At 38.1% G+C, this 22,125-nt stretch overlaps 1 protein-coding gene across 4 annotated transcripts in view; it reads left to right on the plus strand.

Moving 5' to 3' along the window:
• Positions 1-22,125, plus strand: part of DHX57 (DExH-box helicase 57) — a 62,449-nt gene that overhangs the window by 12,550 nt on the left and 27,774 nt on the right. For all 4 annotated transcript variants that reach the window (XM_081483222.1, XM_081483225.1, XM_081483223.1 and 1 more), the window contains exons 3-12: positions 3,359-3,517; positions 4,022-4,204; positions 4,889-5,727; positions 7,309-7,487; positions 8,947-9,068; positions 10,147-10,342; positions 10,887-11,011; positions 18,979-19,112; positions 20,015-20,069; positions 21,091-21,296. In XM_081483222.1, the coding sequence (XP_081339348.1) occupies positions 3,359-3,517; positions 4,022-4,204; positions 4,889-5,727; positions 7,309-7,487; positions 8,947-9,068; positions 10,147-10,342; positions 10,887-11,011; positions 18,979-19,112; positions 20,015-20,069; positions 21,091-21,296 (2,198 nt within the window). The remainder of the gene's footprint in view (positions 1-3,358; positions 3,518-4,021; positions 4,205-4,888; positions 5,728-7,308; positions 7,488-8,946; positions 9,069-10,146; positions 10,343-10,886; positions 11,012-18,978; positions 19,113-20,014; positions 20,070-21,090; positions 21,297-22,125) is intronic.

Consider the following 22,125-nt stretch of genomic DNA (forward strand, 5'->3'; position numbering starts at 1 on the left):
CCAGGACCCTTTGCATAGTGTACAGTCTGTGCATCCATACTCAGCAGCCCTGCCTCAGTGTGCTGTGTGGAGAATCGACTACAAGGGAACATGAGTGGAAGCAGGAAGACCAGTTAGAAGATATTCTCTCAGTGGCAGTGTCCTAGACAATTCAATAATATGTCTGGAGCTAAAGAACAAGATGTTGGCTAGAGAAGTAAATGTATGAGTTCTTTATGAGTAAATACTATTTAAAGCTATGAGACTAAATGAGATAGGATATAGAGAAGAGGTCTGAATTTTGAGCCCTTGGGCACTCTAGGATTTAGGGTTGAAAGAGGTTAGGAGAATCAGACAAAGTAGATTGAGAAGTTGCCAGTGAAGTAGGAGGAAAACTAAAAACTGATTTCTGGAAGTCAAGGAATGAAGATGTTTTAAAGGGGGTTATTCAATCAGATTGGATTGGATACTTAAAAGGGATATGCAAGTTGTATAAAAAAATGCTTCAAGTAGGTCGAGAAGAATGTGTTCTGGGAGTTCCGTTGGTGGTCCAGTGGTTAGGACTTGGCACTTTCACTGCTGGGGTCCCAGGTTTAATCCCTGGTTGGAAGCTAAGATCCTGCCAGCCGTGCAGCACGGCCGAAAGGAAAGAAAAATGTGTTCTGACTGTCGCCACTGGATTTGGCGATGTGCGTAGCATGGGTACCCTTGACAAGAGCTGTTTGGTACAGTATAGTTGGTATAGAGTGTGTTTCAGAGAGAAGAGGAAAAAAAGTAGTGACAAGGACATGATTTAGAGAACCCTTTAGGAGAGTTTTACTGTAAAGGGCAGGGGCAGGAAGATGGATAGGACAATACCTTGAGGGAGATGTAAAGTCAAAGGGAGGATTTTTTTTTTTTAATGAGGTAGATGTTACATAGCATGTATACATGCTGATGGAAATGATCCAAAGGAGAATGAAGAACTGATGATGTAGAGAGGGGGATAAGTGCTAGAATGATTTCCTTGAGGAGATTGAAGAAACTGAGATACCATATACAAACAGAGGGACTGACTTTTAGGATCAAGAATGATTCATCCTTAGTAACAGGAAGGAAGGCAAAGTATTGAGGTTTACGAATAAGTAGTAGATGAAATAGTGTATGGAAGGTCTCCCCCACCCCCCTTTTTTTCCACTAATCATGAAGAAACAGATAAATCCAAATTATGAGAATTCTACAAAAAAACTGGCCTGAGTGCATCAAAAAAAAAGTCAATATCAGGAAATAGATAGGGAACTATTCTAAATTTAAAGAAGTTTGAAAAACAGATAACTTAATGTCATTTTTAACTAGATAATCAGAAAATCTGTAGAAGATGTGATTGAGGCAATTAGGAACTTTGAATATCAGTTTAGTTCAGTTGCTCAGTCTTGTCCAACTCTTTGTGACCCCATGGACTACAGCACACCAGGCTTCCCTGTCCATCACCAACTCCTGGAGCTTGCTCAGACTCATGTCCATTGAGTTGGTGATGCCGTCCAACCATCTCATCCTCTGTCATCCCCTTCTCCTCCCGCCTTCAGTCTTTCCCAGCATCAGGGTCTTTTCCAGTGAATCAGTTCTTCACATCAGGTGGCCAAAGTATTGGAGTTTCAGCTTCAGCATCAGTGCTTCCAATGAATACTCAGGACTGATTTCCTTTAGGATGGACTGGTTTGATCTCCTTGCAGTCCAAGGGACTCTCAAGAGTCTTCTCAAACACCACAGTTCAAAAGCATCAATTCTTCAGCGCTCAGCTTTCTTTATGGTCCAACTCTCACGTCCATACATGACTACTGGAAAAACTATAGCTTTGACTAGACGGACCTTTGTTGGCAAAGTAACATCTCTGCTTTTTAGTATGCTGTCTAGGTTTGTCATAGCTTTTCTTCCAAGGAGCAAGCGTCTTTTAATTTCATGGCTGCAGTCACCATTTGCAGTGATTTTGGAGCCCAAGAAAATAAAATCTGTCACTGTTTCCTTTGTTTCTCCGTTTGTTTGCTGTGACGTGATGATATTAATATAAATTAAATGATATATGAGATCAATATAAAATATTAATATCTTGTGAGTGATAATAGTATTATGGTTATATAAAAGCTTGTCTCTGTTCTTAGTAAATAACATGCAGAAATATTTACGAGTGAATATGATGTCAGCAGCTTACATTCAGATTGTTTAGAACATGCATGTGTATATATGGGGGAGCATATATATATGCATATATGTGTGCATATAGAGAGGAAATAAGGACATAAATATGTGTGTGCATATCAGTATGGCAGGTGTTAACAGTTACTGGTGCATCTTTATAAATGCTATAAATTTTTATAGATTAAAAATGTTTTGAAACAAAAAGGGGAAATGATGCGTTTTGGATAACATTTCTTTCAGAAGTTGCAATTATGTGGTTAAAAACCCCAGCCTCTTCTACTTTCTCCTTTGCTACCCAGTTGAGAGAATGTAAATGTGTGGTTCTTTTCAAAGTCTCAGTAATATGTTGGATTTTCAGTACAGAGAAGTTTCTACCATTTCCCTAGATTTGTGAAAATTTATAATGAAACATACCAAGTGAAGAAAATAAAAGAAACTTAGTGAGTAAAGGTAAACTTTAGAATTCATTATTTTTTTAAATATTAAAAAGTGTCCCTAAAAAAGTCTAAATTCCAAAAATAAGATTAGTGAAATAGTGAATAGTGAAATAAGTTCTAGTCCCTCTGTGTTTAAAATTTGAAAATTAAGTTGTAGGAAAATGTTTAATTTGGGGGAAATGCCAGTTTGATTTTAATAAGGAAATAAAGCAAATTATAAAAAATTAACATATGCTGGATAATTTGATAAAGAACGTATATGAAAAGGAATGATATTAAGATGTTTTCTGTTCTTTGTTCTCTACTTTTCTACAATAAACATATATTATTATATTTGAAATCAGGAAGTAAAAAATTTAAATATTTCAAAAAATAGGGCCTAACCTAATAGTCACAAGATACGACTCCTCGTTGTTTTCAGATTAAGTACCTCAAATAGAGTGAACTATATACTCTTTATACATAGCATATTTCTTGTGAAAGTCCTCTAGTGCAGGAGTCATCATAGCATTGCTTTCCCCAGAAGATTCTTGACTTAGTGAAGCAAGATCTAATGATGAAGAATCTGATCAGGTTTCTCCCCAGCATTTAGAATATAATGAAGTTGAATAAATACCGTAGAAAATGGAGACTCTCTCCACACTCATGTCCCCTTTCATAAGATACATGACAATCCAGTCATACTGTGTATGTATGAAGACCCTGAGGAGAGTGTAAAAATTCTGACAACAAATAAGTGTGTAATTTTGTTCCTGTGTCCTTTGCAGACCTAGTAACAGTAGCGTGAGAAAAGGGGATGCACGCCCCAAATGGAAGCCCGAAGCCAAAGTGCCCCTGCAGACTCTACATATGACTTCTGAGAATCAAGAAAAAGTGAAAGCTCTTCTCCGAGACCTGCAGGAACAAGATGCGGATGCTGGATCTGAGTAAATTATTATATTTGAATAAATTATTATATTGAGGAAGATAAAATGTGAGGGTCCTGTGTGTCTTTGGAATACTGTGTCAATACTAATCGTGTTGTGGCTGTGTAACTAGTTGAAAATGAGCCAAGAGAAATACAAGAATAATTATTCAGCAACTAGTTGTCCTTTACGGTGTAACCTTTAGTTATTAATTGTCTCTTTAAGGTTTAGTTGATCATCTGGGAAAGAAAAAAATGGAGATTCCAGTAGTATCTGGCTGGGTTGTTGTGAAGATTTTCAAAGAGATAGTACATATAAAACATTTAACATAGTGCCTGGCAAGTAAATACATGCTATTAATTGCCAGTATATAAGTTATTAGGTCAATAAAGAATTAAATCACTGACTCAGTAGTGGTCAGGATCTTATGTCCTTTGGTTCCATGAATTCTTAGATTGTTACCAAATTTTTCTTTGAAGCAAGTAGAAATTAATCTATGATATATGAAAATGTTACTTTTGCCAGAAGAGGTATTTCTGGGGAAGAAGATGATGAGCCTGATTATGACGATGAGCAGTACTGGTCACCTGGACGAGAAGCTTCCCTTGTTCCCGACTCTGATCCTTTGGAATGTGCTGGCTCAGGCCTGGTGGAGCCTCACAACCCAGAATTTACAGTCTCAGCATTTGCAGTGCACAGACTTTCCAGGTTTGCTTTCATCACTTATGGGAAAATGGAAGGAAACAAAGTTATATTGTAAACCCAACTACCTCTTCCTGAGTACTTTCCTGTAGTATGGGTTCTAGCAGTAATACTTTCTTGTAGTGTGGGTCGTAGCAGTACTTGATAGCCTCAGTGTCCTCTCTTTTAGAATAGGTAGATGAAGGAGGAATTAGTATTATCAGGGAGACTTCTTCAGGATACAGACCCTGCCTCTCTATACTTATATCATCACATGTATGGTGGGTTTTTTTGAAGGTTTTACTTATTTATTTATTTTTGGCTCTGCTGGGTCTTCATTGCTATGCGGGCTTTTCTCTAGTTGTGGCCAAGCAGAAGCTACTCTAGTTGCAGTGCACGGGCTCCTTATTGAAGTGGCTTCTCCTGTTGTGGAGCATGGGCTCTAGGGCTCGTGGGCTCAGTAGTTGTGGCTCCAGGGCTCTAGAGCACAGGCTCGATCGTTGTGGCATATGGGCTTAGTTGCTCCACAACATGTGGGATCTGACTGGATCAGGAATCGAACTCGTGTCTCCTGCATTGGCAGGTGGATTCTTTACCACTGAGCCACCAGGGAAGCCCCACGTACATGTATTTAAATGAATTTCTCTTCTGTGGTTTGATATTACTTTTTGATATTAGTCTTTTTTTTTTGTCATGTTTCACACGTGGCAGGTATGGTTTCCACACTGAACACTGTCAGGCAGCCCTGAGGATTTGCGATGGAGACGTGGGGGCATCACTGGAACACCTGCTCACCCAGTGCTTTTCAGAGACATTTGGAGAGAGGATGAAGATATCTGAGGCAGTTGCGCACATAAGCTTGGATGAGTGTGTGGAACAGCGACAGGAAGAGGCATTTGCGCTCAAGTCAATCTGTGGAGAAAAATTTATAGAAAGAATTCAAAACAGAGTCTGGACCATTGGATTAGAACTGGAATATTTGACAAGTAAATTCTGCAAATTCAAGCAAAAGGAAAGTACCAAAAATATACAGGAGGCTTCACTTGAAGTCTGCAAATTTTACCTCAAAGGAAATTGTAAATTTGGATCAAAGTGCAAATTTAAACATGAAGTGCCCCCAAATCAAATTGTCGGAAGAGTCGAAAGAAATGTAGATGATTCTCATCTAAATGCTAATGAAGATGCATCCTTTTTATATGAACTTGAAATTCGATTTTCTAAAGACCACAAATACCCCTACCAAGCTCCCCTTGTGGCATTTTATTCCACCAATGAGAATCTACCTCTGGCTTGTCGTTTACATATTTCTGAGTTCCTTTATGGCAAAGCCTTGACATTTGCAGAAACTTCAGAACCTGTTGTATATTCTTTGATAACCCTTTTAGAGGAAGAATCAGAAATAACCAAGTTACTAACAAATACCCATCACAAGTACAGTGTCCCTCCTGTGAACTTTCTGCCAGTATCGCCTGGAACCAGGCTAAATAATCCTGTCTGTCGTAAACCAGTGATTCCAAGTAATTCGTTTTTTTCTAATCAAATTCCAGAAGGTACGTAAGGCACTGACCAGGTGGAGGGTGTTGTGGAGTGGGGCATTTGGAATGATGGATTAAAGAAATCAGAAGTTTTGAGGGCTAATCTGGGCTCTCCAGTGATCTTAAGGCAAGTCATTCTCCTCAGTTTATGGGCAAAAAGGAATGAGAATCCCCTGAACTGTGACCTGACTTTCATTGTAAGGCCCAGTTGTGTCACTGTATTCCGGCTCACTGAATCAATCAAAAGTTTATAGTGAGGTATATAAGCTCATTTTAGCAGGTGAGGGCTGGAAGAACCTTAAAGCATCCTTTCAGAAAATCTGCTTCATTTAATCCATTTGGTTTCATGTGATTACTTCTGATACTGTCTACAGGATTACTTTCAAATGAGTTTTTAGAGATACTTCTCTTTCTGGACCACTGTCCATACCCTCCTGCTTTTAGTGTGGTAGACCCTCAAAATTCATCAGGGCAGGGCTCTCTTTATGAATCCCTAAATCCTCAAATAGAGAAATGTTTGTACAAGCCTGTGGCTTTCTCTAGATCCAGATGTGCTGTACAGAAGTTACCCCCCTTTCAAAGTTCACCATAGGATTCAGAGAAACAAGTTTTTATTATTTCCCAAGAGTTCCTAGATAGACGTCAACAGGTAGAGAACAGTGAAAGACAACAGTGAAACCACCAAGATGTGGATGCTAGACAGCTGGCTGGGTTCACTCACCTGCCCCTTGACTCCCAGCTTGCAGCTAGTTCTGGCGCATGGGACTCAGATGTATTCCTCAAGAAATGACAAACTATGTGTCATGGATTTTGGTGGGGGGATAACAGCTTCATTAATATATAATTTACATACCATGAAATTCACCCTTTTGAAGTGTACAATTCAGTGATTTTTAGTATATCACAGAATTGCACATCCATGACCACTGTTTAATTCTGGGACATTTTCATCACCCTATAAAGAAACTCCATACCTGTTAGCAAGTCACTCCTCATTTCTCCCTTTTCCCCAAGCCCTAACAACCATGAGTCTACCTTCTGTCTCTATGGATTTGTCTATTCTGGACATTTCATGGAAATGAAATCATAGAGTAAATACATGGCTTTTTGTAATTTGCCGTCTTTCACTTAGCATATATAATGTTTTCCAGGTTCATCCATGTTGTAGCATGTATCAGTATTTCATTCCTTTTTTATTACTGAATAATATTCCATCATATGGACAGACCATATTTTATTTATTGATTAATCATTTGATAGTCACTTGGGTTATTTTGTGTCATGGAAATTTAGGGACACCTGCAAATATTTAATTCCTTAATTAACAAGGCATGCCATGATTTTCTCTTCTTTGTTCTTAATTTGGTTTAAGTAAAGCCATTTATACTTGATTATAAGTTTATTTGAAGATGCAATTTAAATTCTTTAGCAGTAGAAGTAGTAGTGTGGAAATGAATGAATTTGTTTTATTCAAGCTTTAACTTTTTCTCCATTTTATGATTTTTGTTGTTGCTGTTACTTTGTTAGATAGTGACTTTCCCCCTTTGCTAAAGAAAGGGCTCCATATCGAAAACCTTTCCTTTTATCCTCTTCAAGTTGAAAAAGAATCAGAGCCTGAGGAGGAGACAGATGAGGATGAAGGTCCAGCACCAGTTATGGTGGAGAATGAAAGCTATGTCAACCTTAAGAAAAAGATTTCCAAAAGATATGACTGGCAGGCAAAATCAGTACATGCTGAAAATGTCAAAATCTGCAAGCAGTTCCGAATAAAACAGGTAGGGTTTTCTAAGAGAATGGCTAGTATTGCCTCCCTAATGTATGGCTGAAGGGATTAGGAATTAGGAAGCTTTGGCTACTCTCCATAGTATACTTTCAGTCTTTTACTCTGATTGGTCAAAGTTTCTGCATGCCACCACAAACTTGGATGCATGTTCTAACTAATTTTGGAAAATCTGATGGCTGATGAAAATGCAACATGTATATACCAAATATTCTGAGAACCATGTGGCTTTGGTACTGTGATAGAAATCTGATAAGTGAAAGGAAAATTAGTACTGTAATTTACATTAGAAATACCAATGTAGAAAAGGATAAGGAGGGACTCTTAACCCCATTTAAAGGCCTCACAGGGTCACATTTATCGAGAGTCACATAGCTGGTAAGTGGCAACACAAGGTTTCAAGCTAATTCTCTCTGTTTCCAAAGTTCATTATTGTTTTACCTCATTCACATGAAGATTATTTTAAAAGAATTCATTAAGTGAACTGTTAGGGTAGAGTTGGATATAGGATAAAGATGAGTTACTTAAACCAGTTTGGGGATTGGATTAGATGCTGTCTAAGAGCCCTTCCAACTTTAAAGTTCTGTGATTCTGATTTTTGACACAGTATTAACACAAGTACATATATGCTACAACACCCATAGAGTGTAAAATTGAATAAAAAAATCATACGGTAAATAATAAGATGGTAGGAATTAAAAATTACACATTCAGTTTGAGTAGTGTGTTCACAGTGGTAAATTTATGATTAAATTATATACAGATAACAAATATGTTAATATAAATTTCTTACATTAGTCACAAATACATCCACAGTTTTGACCTACAGTGCAACGTTTATAGCATTGGCCATTAGATGTCAAAGGGAGTTATACAGATGTGGTGATTGACCAAAAACCCTTTAGTGAGTGCTCTTAACTGTTGGTGATTTGGATAAAAATCTGATGCTGTGTAGAGCTGCACTGTTCTATATAGTAGTCTCTAGCCATGTGTAGCTATTTAAAGTTTAATTAAAATTAAGTATAATAAAAATTTCAGTTCCTTGATGTTATTTAAATGCTCAATAGCCACATGTAGCCAGAGGTTGCTATATTGGACAATGCAAATACAGAACATTACCACCAGCACAGAAAGTTCTGTTGAATAATGCTGGTGTAGAGATTGTTACAAAAAGAGCTGGATAGGTGCAAGGTAGGCAAAAGGGGTTTTTTCTAAGATCCTTCAGTTTATTCAGATGTAGGAAAGCCACACAGATTCCACAGCTTGTTCTGGCAGATTCTCTGAACAGCCTTCTGACCAGCATCCCACCCCCAACAAATCTTCACTTTCTATCACTAAGCAAATTGATGAAGAAAGGACAGAAAAGGTATGTCTAACTTTGGGATTCCACATTCAGAGCTTCGTGAAAGGTTATTCAGAGTAACCAAACTGATGTCTTATTTTTGTTTTCTTAGGCCTCCAGACAGTTCCAGTCAGTTCTACAAGAAAGACAGTTGCTCCCTGCTTGGGAAGAAAGAGAAAACATTCTTAAATTGTTGAGCAAGCACCAAGTGCTCGTTATAAGTGGTATGACTGGGTAAGAATGTAATTTATTTGTAATGCAGCTTTCGTCTGTGAATATGGTGTGTCCTCTGGCTACCACAACTAGTTCTTCTTTAAAAAAGAAAAAAACAAGTAGTAGCTGGTGTTATTTGTGCTTTTTCCTGTCAAATATTAAATAATATCTCACAGAGGCAAACATGATGGCAACTGTAACCAATTCAAAACAAACAAAACTCAGAAATTTGGGAATTTATAGACGTTGTACACCTCTGCCTTGAGTCAGTTTAAGGCAAAATGCCTAGCCGAAGGCATTTAACAAGACCCATTTTAAAATGTAAAGAATAGTTCCAGACCATTTAGCTTGAAACTCTTCATCTTCTAAATTTATTCTGAATTCCTTAAAGCTTTTGTTTAAGAACAGCTTAGGGTATCTTACTGTTTCTGTTTCACACTCTCCATATGTTATCCAAACCTATTTATCAGGGACAAGCTGCAGGCTTAATTTAATTCTGTATTTGGTGGTTTAGTCACTAAGTCGTGTCTGACTCTTGTGACCCTATGGACTACAACCTGCCAGACTTCTCTGTCCATGGGATTCTCCAGGCGAGAATACTGGAGTGGGTTGCCATTTCTGTGTTTAAGGGTTTTCAATTTAGTTTGTGCCCAGACTCACAGATATAGTAGTAACTTTGTATCTTCCAGTTTCTTGTCTTTTTTAACTTCAGTCTACTTATAGTCAAGCAATGCCACACCAATGGGAAAAACAAAGTATTTTAATAATCATAAGATAATACTCCTGTTTCTCTAGGATTCATATGTAGAGTTCACATTGCTGGAGGCATTTATAGACCTTAAGCTACTGTTTTCCAGTTTTACAAATAATAATAAACTGTTATTTGATTGCTCTGTTAATCTCAGTGCAAATTCCTAGGAGTTATCAGCTGTAGGTAATAAGTCAGTAGGTAGGTTTGGAAGATAGATGAAGCTCAACAACTTTTATTCTGATTCGCTTTCTTAACTTTCCTCATTGCGTATGATTGCTTCTTCAGTTAAGTAGCACTTGAAAACCCTCAGTTTAGGACATATTTGTCCTACATCTTTTTGACATACAGATGTGGGAAAACCACACAGATTCCACAGTTTATTCTGGATGATTCTCTGAATGGACCACCTGAGAAGGTGGCTAACATCATCTGTACCCAACCCCGACGAATCTCTGCCATCTCTGTTGCTGAGCGCGTTGCTAAAGAAAGGGCAGAAAGAGTGGGTCTGACCGTGGGATACCAGATACGGCTAGAAAGTGTCAAGGTTTGTATGCTCTTCTTATTTCCTGATGACAGACGTTTAAATTTTTCAAGTACAAAGAGCCGTTGGTCTCTGGAGATTCACAGGCAAGTTGGTATATATACTTCAACAGGGCTGAAGTCCTTTTAGACTATTTTGGTTTAAACTGTTATAGGGCTATACTTAATTTCCTCCATAAAGTCCTTCTGTTCTTTGTTGGCAGAAGTGATCTAGTAAGTGCTGCCTTGTTCCTAAGACTGGGACTTAATCCATTTAATCAAATATAGAATGAATAAATTCAGAATTTGTTTCATCATTCACTGTTATCTTTATGTTTTATAGTAATTTTTAAATGCTTTCTGTGAGTCCTAAAATTTTCATCTGAAGTAGGAAAGCTTTTTTTATTGCCAGCAAGAAACTATGCATTTAATCGCTTGGTTTATATTAAATGGAACTGCTAGTGTGTTCAATATTCTTTATCCCTACCCATTAAAAATGGCTTTGTCGGGAAAGTGTTTCCTTTTTTCAAAAATTTCATTAACGTCTTCTGTGCCCTTTTACGTGTAAGTCCTCAGCCACCAGATTGTTATACTGCACCACAGGAGTGCTGCTAAGAAGGCTGGAGGGAGACGCAGCTCTACAGGGAGTCACCCATATCATTGTTGATGAAGTTCATGAGAGGACAGAAGAAAGGTAAACCAAAGATTTTCCAAATGAGCACCCACATACATAGAATGGAGACAAGGCTGAAAGAATTTTGTTCTGCTTCTAGTTTAGTTCCTTAGGGCTAGTAATGGTAGTTACCATAGAGAAGGCTTAAGTTAAAAAAGAGGAACTGCTTTCCTGGTCTCCAGGGTCTGTGACATGGAAAATGCTAGGCAGCACATGTTCATCACTGGAAGAGTCATCCTGTTAGATGGACATCATCTAATAAGAGGCACCATGCTGAGCTGGGCACTGTACTTAGCAGGAATGTTGTGTGTAATGCATGTTGCAGCTGATGGATTAGTCAGTATGTGCTTAGGTTCACACATCAGGATTAGCCTGATGTGCTAAGTGCTAAGTTGCTTCAGTCATTTCTGACCCTTTGCAACCCCATGCACTGTAGCCTGGCAGTCTTCTCTGTCCATGGAATTCTCCAGGCAAGAATACTGGAGTGTGTTGCCATGCCCTTTTCCAAGGGGAACTTCCCAACCCAGGGATCAAACCCACATTTCTTAAATCTCCTGCATTGGCAGCCAGGTTCTTTACCACTAGCATCACCTGGGAAGCCCATTCAGTTCTGATATTCATTCATATATTTATTCAGCCTGTATTAAGTGCCAGGTGGCATATTAATTGCTGGGGATACTATAGTGAACAAACTTATGGTTCCCCTCAATCTCTTATGGTCTGCTAGGAAAAACAAATAATGAGCAGGTAAATAAATAAGTAAATAACTACAAACTGGAATAAGTACCATAAAGGAATAAACAGGAAGCTGTGTTTGGGGGGAGAGAGCCTTGAGATAGCAGAGATTATATCTCTGAAGAAATTACATTTAAATTAAAAGCAGAAGTATGGGAAGGAGTCTCATGAGACATAAGAGGGCAAGACAGGCATTTGCAAACACTCTGCAGAAGTAAAGGGCTTCATGAGTTTAAAAACTGGGGGAAAGCCAGTGAAGCTGGTATGTAGTGAAATGAGAGGAAAGGTGACAGCTAAAAAAAAAGGAAACTATGCTCTGTGAATAGTAAAGCATTTGGATTTTACTTTAATGGAATTAAGTCATTAAAGGCTTGAAAAATAAAACAAAAATTCTCAATATTTTAAAAGGAAGGACTAGGTAAATAGATGGCATTAATCATAGTTTGTCATGTAGTTGTTGTTTTTCAGTCGCTAAGTTGTGTCCGACTCACCGTGACCCCATGGACTACATAGCATGCCAGGCTCCCCTGTCCTTCACTGTCTCCTGGAGTTTGCTTAGATTTGTGTCCATTGAGTCAGTGATGCTCTCCAGCCATCTCATCCTCTGCCGCCCTTTTCTTTTGCCTTCAGTCTTTCCCAGCATCAGGGTCTTTTCCAGTGAGTCAGCTATTCTCATCAGGTGGCCAAAGTGTTGGAGTTTCAGCTTCAGAATCAGTTCTTCCAATGAATTTTTGGGGTTGATTTCCTTTAGGATTGGCTGGTTTGATCTCCTTGCAGTCCAAGGGACTCTCAAGAATCTTCTCTACCAACACAATTCAAAGGCATCAATTCTTCAGTGCTCAGCCTTTTTTATGGTCCAACAGTCACATCCATACATGACTTTTGGAAAAACCAAAACTTTGACTATATGGACCTTTGTCAGCAAAGTGATGTCTTTGCTTTTTAACATGCTGTCTAGGTTTGTCATAACTTTTCTTCCAAGGAGCAGGCGTCTTTTAATTTCATGGTTGCAGTCACCGTCCGCAGTGATTTTAGAGCCGAAGAAGAGGAAATCTGTCACTGCTTCCAATTTTTCCCCATTTATTTTCCATGAAGTGATGGGACCAGATGCCATGATCTTAGTTTTTTGAATGTTGAGTTTTAAGCCAGCTTTTTTATTCTCTTTCAACCTCATTCAGACTTAAATTGAAGAAAGTAGGGAAAACCACAAGACCATTCAGGTATGACCTAAATCAAATCCTTTACAATTATACTGTGGAAGTGACAAATAGATTCAAGGGATTAGATCTGATAGAGTGCCTGAAGAACTATGGACGGAGGTTCGTGACATTGTACAGGAGGCAGTGATCAAGGCCATCCCCAAGAAAAAGAACTGCAAAAAGGTAAAATGGTTGTCTGAGGAAGCCTTACAAATAGCTGAGAAAAGAAGAGAAGTGAAAGGCAAAGGGGAAAAGGAGAGATATACCCATTTGAGTGCAGAGTGCCAAAGAATAGCAAGGAGAGATAAGAAAGCCTTCCTCAGGGATCAATGCAAAGAAATAGAGGAAAACAACAGAATGGGAAAGGCTAGAGATCTCTTCAAGAAAATTAGAGATGCCAAGGGAACATTTCATGCAAAGATAGGCACAATAAAGGATGGAAATGGTATGAACCTAACAGCAGCAGAAGATATTAAGATGAGGTGGCAAGAATACACAGAACTATACAAAAAAGATCTTCATGACCCAGATAACCATGATGGTGTGATCACTCACCTAGAGCCAGACATCCTGGAATGTGAAGTCAAGTGGGCCTTAGGAAGCATCACTACAAACAAAGCTAGGTGGTGATGGAATTCCAGTTGAACTGTTTAAAATCCTAAAAGATGATGCTGTGAAAGTGTTGCACTCAATATGCCAGCAAATTTGGAAAACTCAGCAGTGGCCACAGGACTGGAAAAGGTCAGTTTTCATTCCAATCCCAAAGAAAGGCAATGCCAAAGAATGTTCAAAGTACCACACAATTGCACTCATCTCACACACACTAGCAAAGTAATGCTCAAAATTCTCCAAGCCAGGCTTCAACAATATGTGAACCATGAACTTCTAGATGTTCAAGCTGGATTTAGAAAAGGCAGAGGAACCAGAGATCAAATTGCCAACATCCGCTGGATCATCAAAAAGCAAGAGAGTTCCAGAAAAACATCTATTTCTGCTTTATTGACTATGCCAAAGCCTTTGACTGTGTGCATCACAACAAACTGTGGAAAATTCTTAAAGAGATGGGAATACCAGACCACCTGACCTGCCTCCTGAGAAATCTCTGTGCAGGTCAAGAAGCAACAGTTAGAACTAGACATGGAACATCAGACTGGTTCCAAATTGGGAAAGGAGTACATCAAGGCTGTATATTGTCACCCTGCTTATTTAAGTTATGTGCAGAAACGCATCATGGGAAACTCTGGGCTGGAAGAAACACAAGCTGGAATCAACATTGCCGGGAGAAATTTCAATAACCTCAGATATGCAGGTGACACCACCTTTATAGCAGAAAGCGAAGAACTAAAGAGCCTCTTGATGAAAGTGAAAGAGGAGAGTGAAAAAGTTAGCTTAAAGCTCAACGTTCAGAAAACTAAGATCATGGCATCTGGTCCCATCACTTCATGGGAAATAGATGGGGAAACAGTGGAAACAGTGTCAGACTTTATTTTGGGGGGCTCCAACATCACTGCTGATGGTGATTGCAGCCATGAAATTAAAAGATGCTTACTCCTTGGAAGGAAGGTTATGGCCAACCTAGATAGCATATTTAAAAGCAGAGACATTACTTTGCCAACAGAAGTCCGTCTAGTCAAGGCTATGGTTTTTCCAGTGGTCATGTATGGATGTGAGAGTTGGACGGTGAAAAAAGCTGAGCGCCGAAGAATTGATGCTTTTGAACTGTGGTGTTTGAGAAGACTCTTGAGAGTCCCTTGGACTGCAAGGAGATCCAATCAATCCATCCTAAAAGAGATCAATCCTGGGTGTTCATTGGAAGGTCTGATGTTGAAGCTGAAACTCCAATACTTTGGCCATCTCATGCGAAGGGTTGACTCATTGGAAAAGACCCTAATGCTGGGTAGGATTGGGGGCGGGAGGAGAAGGGGACGACAGAGGATGAGATGGTTGGATGGCATAACCGACTCGACGGACACGGGTTTAGGTGGACTCCGGGAGTTGGTGATGGACAGAGAGGCCTGGCATGCTGCAATTCATGGGGTCGCAAAGAGTCGGACACGACTGAGTGACTGAACTGAACTGAACATCATTGCAGATGCTAACTGCAGCCATGAAATTAAAAGATGCATGCTCCTTGGAAGAAAAGCTATGACAAACCTAGACAGCATATTAAAAAGCAGAGACATTACTTTACCAACAGAGGTCCGTCTAATCAAAGCTATGGTTTTTCCAGTAGTCATGTATGGATGTGAGAGTTGGACCATAAGAAAAGCTGAGCGCCAAAGAATCGATGCTTTTGAACTATGGTGTTGGGGAAGACTCTTGAGAGTCCCTTAGATTGCAAGATCAAACCGGTCAGTCCTAAAGGAAATCAGTCCTAAATATTCATTGGAAGGAGTAATGCTGAAGCTGAAACTCCAAAACTTTGGCCACCTGATGCGAAGAACTGACTCACTGGAAAAGACCCTGGGAAAGATTGAAGGCAGGAGGAGAAGGGGACAACAGAGGATGAGAGGGTTGGATGGCGTCACCAACTCGATGGACATGAGTTTGAGCAAGCTCTGGGAGTTGGTGATGGACAGGGAAGCCTGGCGTGCTACAGTCCATGGGGTCGCGAAGAGTCGGACACAACTGAGCAACTGAACTGAACTGAACTGAAGAGGCTCTTTAGTTCCTCTTCACTTTATTAGAGTGGTATCATCGCCATGTCTGAGGTTGTTGATGTTTCTCCTGGCAATCTTGTCATGTAGATCATGCTCTAAAGCAGTAAAGTAGTGGTAAAAAGAGATGATCCTGTGAAAATAATGAGGCTTTTACCAAAAGGACTATACCATTATAAGTATCTTGAGAAGAAAAGTCTTAAGTAAAGTTGATGGGCTGACAGAGAAGCGGAAATAGATCATAGTAAAACTAAAAAGAACAAAACACATGTGAAAAGAGGTCCCAGCTACTGCTGATAAAAAGTTTTCAAGAACTGAACAGGGAAGACATGCAACCAGAAGACTGTTAGAGAAAATAAATAACACTGATCTTGTTATAAATAGGAAATGTAAAGAAATTTGAAACTAAAGAAAAGGATTTTTATATAAAAAGAATAGATCAGGGAATTCCCTGGCGATCCAGTGGTTAGTACTCAGCACTTTCACTGCTGGGTCCCCAGTTTTGATCCCTGGTCAGCAGTCCATGGGAGTCACAAAGAGTCAGACACAACTGAACACACACATACACGCAGTCCATGGGAGTCACAAAGAGTCAGACACAACTGAACACACACATACACGCAGTCCATGGGAGTCACAGAGTCAGACACGACTGAACACACATGCATACACACGAGGCACTGAGATCCTGCAAACCACACGGTGTAGCCAAAATTGTTTTAAATAAAGAATAATAAAAAGAATTCCTAGAACAAAACAGTAATAAATTTTAAGTAGCTATATAGAAAGCACTGAAAATCTATGTTTGAGGGCAAATCATTTTGTAGAGACTCAGAGAACAGTGGGGAAAAAGGAAATGGTAAATAGTGTCAGTTTGCAGCTAAATGGTAAAATGAACGTTTAACTAAGAATCACAGAACAACTCTGAAGAAGAAATCAAAGCATTCTACTAAAATAATATTTAAATGATCATATTCTAAAAATAAATTTTTAAATTTTAGGGGAAGTTATTTTGAACTTAAAAAATAGCTCTGGGTTTTATAACTATGCTTCCACAAACTCAAAGAAACTAGAGGATAGCACTGGATCTGGTTCCTGGCTGCAGTGGTGTTCTCAGAAAAAGATTCTTATAAAAACTTAGTGACATATAGGGGCTTACCTAGTGGTTCAGCAGTAAACAATCTGCTTGCAGTGTAGGAGTCAGGGTTCAGTCCCTGGTCAGGAAGATCTCCTGGAGGAGGGCATGGCAGCCCACTCCAGTATTCTTGCCTGGAGAATCCCATGGACCAAGGAGGCTGGCGGGGCTACAGTTCTTAGGGTTGCAAAGAGTTGGACACAGCTGAAGCAACTTAGCACACACAGTGACATACAGAATATTAGCAGTTAAAAACTCAAAATATTTTCATATCTGAATAAAGATAAATAACACACTGGAGAAGGGAGATTTGAGAATTTACAAATACCAGTCTATGGGAATGGAGTATTCAAATTATAAGAAAAAGTAGGGGAATTATAACAAAAAGTAGGGAATAAGTGACTGAAAAAGGCAGAAAATAGCAAATTCTAGGAACTAAGATCAGTTAAGGAATAAGATAAAAGGTTGAATAGAGAAAAATTATATTTAAAATTTTTAATTTTTTGGTCATAGAGACAACATTATTTTAACACATTTAGGCAATATTAAATGTCAAGAAAATCTTCCCTTATAGAATGGCTAATTAATGTTAGAATTTGGTCTGTTTTCTTCTGGGATTATATTGGGAGTTAGGAAAGAGATGTGTGTCCATAAACACTATTGGGATTATTTAGTGTGTGCTGCTTTTGATCTAATATTTAATAGCATGAACTGTCTTTGAAATTATTATTAATAATTGCATGAGGAAATTCTAATGTATGGATATACCATAAATTATTGAGTTGGCCAAAAACCCAAATTAAGTTTTTGGCTAACCGAATACCTAACCACTTGCCTATTGTTATATTATTTTCCTATTCCCTAAAATAGAAACAGAAAAATCATAAATGTTATTAAATTAGCTCATTAAAGAAAACTAAGTAGTATAAGGATATACACTTACGAAAAATTGAAACAATGTAGATAAAGCAAAAGTCCCCAGTATCACTCTCAAACCATTCCTGATCCCTTCCCCAGAGATAACTACAGGAGTCAGATTGGTGATAAATATTAACATATATGCTTGTTTTTTCAGGAATAGGTAGTTTTGTTTTATGACCTTTTTTTCTTTTACAAATTATATATTCATTTAGTAAATCAACAAGCACTTATCAAGCACCTACTGTATCCCAGGCATTGGTCTAGGTACTAATGTAGTATCTTGTAGAACAAAATAACCAAAATCCGTGTCCTCATAGAGCTTGTAGTCTAGTGAGAGAGCCCAACATTAAGCAAGAAAAAGAAGTAAAATATAAAGTATGTTTGTTAAGTGCTAAGAAGAGAAAGGGTAATATGAAATGCAAGGGATGGGAGCATTTGCGATTTTAAACATGGTGGCCAGGGAAGGTCTCGCTGAAAATGCACATTTTGAGTCAAGATTTGAAGAAAGTGACTGAGCTTACCTCTGTGAGTATCTGGGAGAAGCCCTTTCTAGGCACATTAATAACACATGCAAGGGACCTGGGGTCCATGTCTCAAAGACATCAAGGAGAACATCATGGCTGAAGCCAAGTGAGCAAGAGGAAGAGTGACAGGAAATGAGTAGTGGGGCTGCAGATTCTGGGGCCTCATTAGTAAGAACTTTGGTAAGTCATCTGAAGGATGGTGAGAAGAGTGGAACAGTCAGGTTTACATTTGAACAGAATTATTGGTCTGCCATATTGAGAATAGCTTTCAAGGGGTCAAGGGCTGGGGAAACCAGTTAGGCCATTGCTGTTCCGTGGTACATAGTGTTCTACAGCGTGTGTTCTTTTTCCACCAACAGTATGTCTTAGAGGTGTTTTCATGTCTGTATCTAGAGTTCTACTTTATTCCTTTTATCTGCCTCATGTCTTTCCTTAGAATGGATGATACTGTCTTAATTAACTGTTTTTTGATTGATAGACATTTCAGTAGTTTCCACTGATTTACTATTTACAAACTATACTATAATGAAAATCATTGTGTATGCCTCTTTATGTACATACAGATATCAAGAGGTAGAATTATCAAATGTAATGATAAATCCTGTTGGTATTTTTATTGGTACTACACATATTTTAGTTTATTTGATGGGAAATTGATAGCATTAAGTCTTTACATCTAGAAACATGATACATCTTTCTCAGAGTGTCATAAGTTTTTTTCACATAGGTATTATACTTACTTGAAATATGTCAAAGTTTATTAATTTTCATATATTAAATTTGTTTGATCCTCAGGTGTTTCTTTTATTTCCTCTAGTGACTTCTTACTGCTAGTTTTGAAAGACATTGTGTTGCAGAGACCAACTCTTCAAGTTATTCTGATGAGTGCAACCTTAAACGCTGAGCTCTTTTCAGAATATTTTAATTCCTGCCCAGTTATCACTATACCAGGTGATTAAAATGCATCATTAAATAAGTATTGTCCTAATAAGCAAATACAATTATTTTAAAGTTCATTTGAGATGTAAATGAATTAAGTATTTATACTTCCTTCTAGAGAAGAATGATTCGTTTATAATAAAATCATAATCATATAATGAAATTAATAAAGAGGTAATGTTATATTCATTTGCTGGGAGATTTTAATTTATATGTGCTTTAAAAAAAAAGTCTAGGTGATTGTATTTGTAGGATTCTGTTGTGTTTAATATCAAAATGTGAATTTATAATGGTAATCTGTCATAAAGAGGAAAGTTGTATCTATGTATAGCATATTTGTTCATTGATGAATTCTGGTAAATTTCTGGATATTGACCCACTCTGGGAGTAAGTGAAATTGGATAGTCTGTGTCTTCTTTTGGTGCTTTCAGTCTCATTGTGGGATTAATTTTTCACCTTGGGCTTTTGGCTTATCCTTCTGCAGTTGATTGCTAAAGGAACAGTTTGAAACACTGATAATAGTACTACTTGCTCTAGTTACAGAGGATATCAACAGTAGATTTAAAGATGAAATTATATTCTTGATCTAGAATACAATTTTTGACTGTTATAAGGTCCCCCATGAGAAAGGAGGTAGGGGATGAAAAGGTATAACAGATTTTTTTAAAGAGGTGAAAAAGTCTTTGTAGCAAATGATCATTTCTCCAACTACACTTGTTTTATTTATTAACAGGAATCTACTCCTTCCAATTTTTATCATCAAAAGCATTTTTTGGATACTTTTAAGACCACAGAGCAAATAGTACCTTATTGTGCCAGGCTTCATTTTAAGAAAATTTTACATATACAAACAATTTCAAGATAGTTGAATGGGTATTCTGAGACTTACTTGTTCTGTCTTCTTGTTTTTCCAGGTCGTACATTTCCTGTTGATCAGTTTTTTCTGGAAGATGCAATTGCTGTGACAAGGTAAAGAAGATATTATTCATTAAAGTTTGATGAAAGTCCTTGAAAACAAAATCACTATTTTACCTCATTGTGCCCAGATACCGATAAATGTGTTATTTTTTCTTCTAATTTTTCAATTTGAGCATTTTGCTTTCCCCTTTCAGCAAATATTTACTATTCAAATTGTTTGAATTCACAGGCAATATATTATGTATTAAGATTATATAATTATATATTTGTGTTAGCTGTTATTATCATTCTACCTTCAAGGAGTTTGCAGTACATGTGGATGTGAAGATGTCTGTTTAAGTTTGGTACTGTATAGAAGATGGTAATGTCTGTTGGATACCAGCAGATTGCTGCTTTTTGAAAAACGTTGCTTTCTCTTCCTATTCCTTGACCTTAAGATTCCCAGAGTTTTGTTCTTGCACTGTTTCTTCTCAGACTTATAAGATTTCAGCTGTTGCTGCTGTGCCAAGAACTCCCAGATCAGTGTCTTCATTCCTAACCTCTGAACTCCAGAGTGAAAACACCTGTCACATCTGACACCTTAAACTCAACCCAGAATTTTTTTCCTTCTCTCTTCTCTTTCTGTTTCTAATAAGCCCCCTCCTAATTCTTTGTTTATTAATGATGCAATATTCTCAGGCTAACAACCCTAGATCAGTGGTTCTCAGACTTCATAGTGCAATAATCATACTTAAGGAGCTCATTAAAGTTGTGTTGTGGGCTGTATCCCATTTCCACTGAATGTGAACCTCTGGGGAAATCATCCTTCATCTAGTTTCCCTGTCTTTTTTCTTTCACTTTTCCAAATTCACTACCGCCAAAATTATCTTAAAGCAGAGCCAAAAGCATTCCAATATGTTCTCCACCAGCAGTAGGGCATGACGGAATCCTAGACTGGTGGAAGAATAGCTCGTGAATTGGGCAGAAGCAGAGCAACATTGTGCTGAATGAGAGGTGAAACAGGTGAATGTTGTCATTCCTCACCAACAGACCCACATCCATAGCCATACGTTCCCTTGTCGTTTTCGCTCAGGTATGTGTTGCAGGATGGGAGCCCATATGCCCGCTCCATGAAACAGATGTCAAAGGAGAAGCTCAAGGCCAGGCGCAGCAGAACTGCATTTGAGGAGGTGGAGGAGGACCTGCGCCTCTCCCTGCACCTCCGGGATCAGGATTCTGTCAAAGATGCGGTACCAGATCAACAGTTAGATTTTAAACAGCTCCTTGCCCGCTATCAAGGTAATGTGCTTCCTGGGGGAATTGTACAGTTATGCCAAAGGTAACCAGAAAAAGAAAAATGTAGCTCTTGTTTCATAGTTATCTTGTCTTTAATTCATCAGAATAATAGAAATATAACAGTTCCAATACATATTAAAATCATTATTATTTATATTTACCAGTGGGTTTTTTTCTGATTATAAAAGAAATGTGTTCATTATAGAAAAATGAAGAGATGGTAAAATGTAAATTATATTCTTGAGTATTTTGTAACTTTGTATTTTGATGTGATTTCAAATTTAGAATTAAAAGTTTGCTGGACTGCAGTGAACTCTCCTATATCCTTTACCCTGATTCACTAGTTATTAACATTTTGCTTCATTTGCTCTGTTCATGTATATATATATTTTTCCTGAATGTTTTGAGGATAAATTGCAGATATGATGTTCCTTAACCCCTAATATTTCAGTGTATATTTTCTAGGAACAAGGACATCCTTTTACATAACAATAGGACATGGGAATTCCCTGGCAGTTCAGTGGTTAGGACTTAGCAGAACCGCTCCCAGGGCCGGATTCGATCACCGATCCTGGTTCCATGCCTGGCCAGGGAACTAAGATCCTGCAAGCCATGCGGTATGGCCAAAAGAAAAACCCCACAACAATAGGACATGATCAAAATGAAAACATTTAACACAATACAGTACTTCTGTTTAATCCATAGTCCATATTCTCACTTTGTCAATTATTTCAATAATGTCCTTTATTGCTATTTTTTAAATGATACAGTATCCAACCCAGGATTACATACTGCATTCCATCATCATGTGTCTTGAGTTTCTTTTGATCTG

The sequence above is a fragment of the Giraffa tippelskirchi genome, chromosome 4, assembly GCF_054371585.1.
Source record: "Giraffa tippelskirchi isolate mGirTip1 chromosome 4, T2T-mGirTip1v1.2.pri, whole genome shotgun sequence".
In the NCBI taxonomy this organism is placed as follows: domain Eukaryota; kingdom Metazoa; phylum Chordata; class Mammalia; order Artiodactyla; family Giraffidae; genus Giraffa; species Giraffa tippelskirchi.